General features: G+C 47.4%; 1 protein-coding gene across 1 annotated transcript; it reads right to left on the bottom strand.

The window, feature by feature from the left end:
• Positions 1-34: 34 nt before the first annotated feature.
• Positions 35-1315, bottom strand: TEOVI_000856600 (uncharacterized protein; the record flags this gene model as incomplete). The annotated part of the gene is made up of 1 exon (XM_067222737.1): positions 35-1315. One exon carries the CDS (start codon positions 1313-1315, stop codon positions 35-37), a length of 1281 nt encoding a protein of 426 aa, XP_067078838.1.
• Between the last annotated feature and the right edge of the window lie 482 nt (positions 1316-1797).

Genomic DNA, 1797 nt, shown 5'->3' with positions numbered 1-1797 from the left:
GAAAAAAGAAAAAAGAAAAAAGACACCACGCCATTTATTTGGGAGGTTCCTTAGCACCGCTATCTGCAGCACTGCCACTGCTACGACTATCACTGTTACCGCCGCTAGTCTTACCGTCCCCAACAGTCTTCTCGTGTCGCGAAATGGACTCTTCAAATGACTTTTCCCACTGCTCCTTGAGTTTCTTTTGTTTCTCGTCCGCCTCTTTCGTGTCTTGTTCCTCGTATTTCTTGTACGGAGCCTCCTTCGGCTTCACCTCGTAATGACTTGCCGGATGCACAGGTGGCTTCTCCTCATTGTCCTCAAAAGTGATACCGTCGTTAAATGTTACCTGATATGGCAGTGGCTCACCCTTCGCTCTGTTTGATGTCCACAAGTGCCGCCATTCCGCACGTGGTCCATCACGAGGCTCCACATATTCACCTGCTTGCACTAAATCATAATCTGGATCCTCACTCGGATCCGTCTCTTTTCCTTGCTTAATTTGTTCCCTAAATCTTGCCTTGGCACGCTCCACTGCACCATTAAAGTCCTGAGGCCGTATTTTGCCTGGATACGACCATGGCTCCTGCACCACTTCCGTCCGCTTCACCATCTCCCATTCCTTATCTTCCTCCTCCATGATGCGACGTAACACCTCTTCCTCCTCTTCACTGCAGCGTAACAAATGACCCTGCTTGAATCCGTATCCCTCTGCCCTGCCATGATGATCTTGTCCATTAAGATAAAGATGCGAAAAGGGGTAACGCGGGTATGCCTCCCACATACCCGTAGGTCCCATAAAGTCGTAACGATATTTGTATCGGAAGGTGCGGTTGCCGTGTTCATCCACGGTTTCATCCCACTTGAGAATCTGTTGTGGGGGTCGGGGAAACATCTCAGTCGGGTCATCGGGATTCTTCGGTTGCCAGTCTTTGATACGAAATATTTCATCCGCCTCCATGTACCAGTGACCGACGATATCTGATGAAGTGTTGGCTACGTGCCAGCGGAATGGTGAGGTATTTTTTGTATTGTACAACAATGGGTCACAGTAGGAACCCGGAACCATACCATATGCTGATAGAGGAGCAAAGCAAACCTGTTCAAGTCGTTGCTGATGCAAGTAACCCTCACTTCCAGGACTCGTCCATTCTTCATCCCATGTGAAGGCAACCCATGCGCGCTGGCGTATTTGTCTCCAAAGTCGCAACAACCGGCCGGGTTTGACGTTTTTAAATGTAGTTGGCGGAGCATTCGCATCATCCTCTTCAGCGGCCCACACGCGTAACAGCGGAGTTACGCGCAGGTGCCGCGGCAAACAGGCCTTAAGCATAAGTTCTAAACTTGTATTTGCGTGCGATCGCGTATCACCAAAACAAATGAAGGACCGTGATAAGATGGTGGAGGGGAAGGTGAAGGTTCAAAAACAATAAAAGGAACAAAAGGTAGCAAAACGCTTGCAATCGCTGGCTGGATCGGCATTACGCAGGACACCATAAAAAAGCAATCTCGAAAAAAAAAGAAACGAAAAACGAGCCCGGTAACACAACTTAAAAGAGGAGGAGTTAAAGCTAATAACAAGAATAAAAAAGGAGTAAATGTTTCGTTTTGAGCTTATGTGTGTTCAATCCACACACCCAAGGAGGAAAACAATTTACGACACTTACCTAACAGATAACGGTAAATTCAAAGAGGACTCATGCACATACTTCAGGTTCTGAAAATATTATTTCAAGAGAGCTTTGTCGGTGACCCCGCGTTGCATGCCGCCTTCATCGGCTCTGTATATGACACAATATATTCTACTCCATGGCA

This window comes from Trypanosoma equiperdum, assembly GCF_001457755.1.
Source record: "Trypanosoma equiperdum strain OVI genome assembly, contig: ctg_1688, whole genome shotgun sequence".
In the NCBI taxonomy this organism is placed as follows: Eukaryota; Euglenozoa; class Kinetoplastea; order Trypanosomatida; family Trypanosomatidae; genus Trypanosoma; species Trypanosoma equiperdum.
The sequence above is the reverse complement of the archived record's forward strand: the minus strand, read 5'-3'. Positions and strand labels throughout refer to the sequence as shown.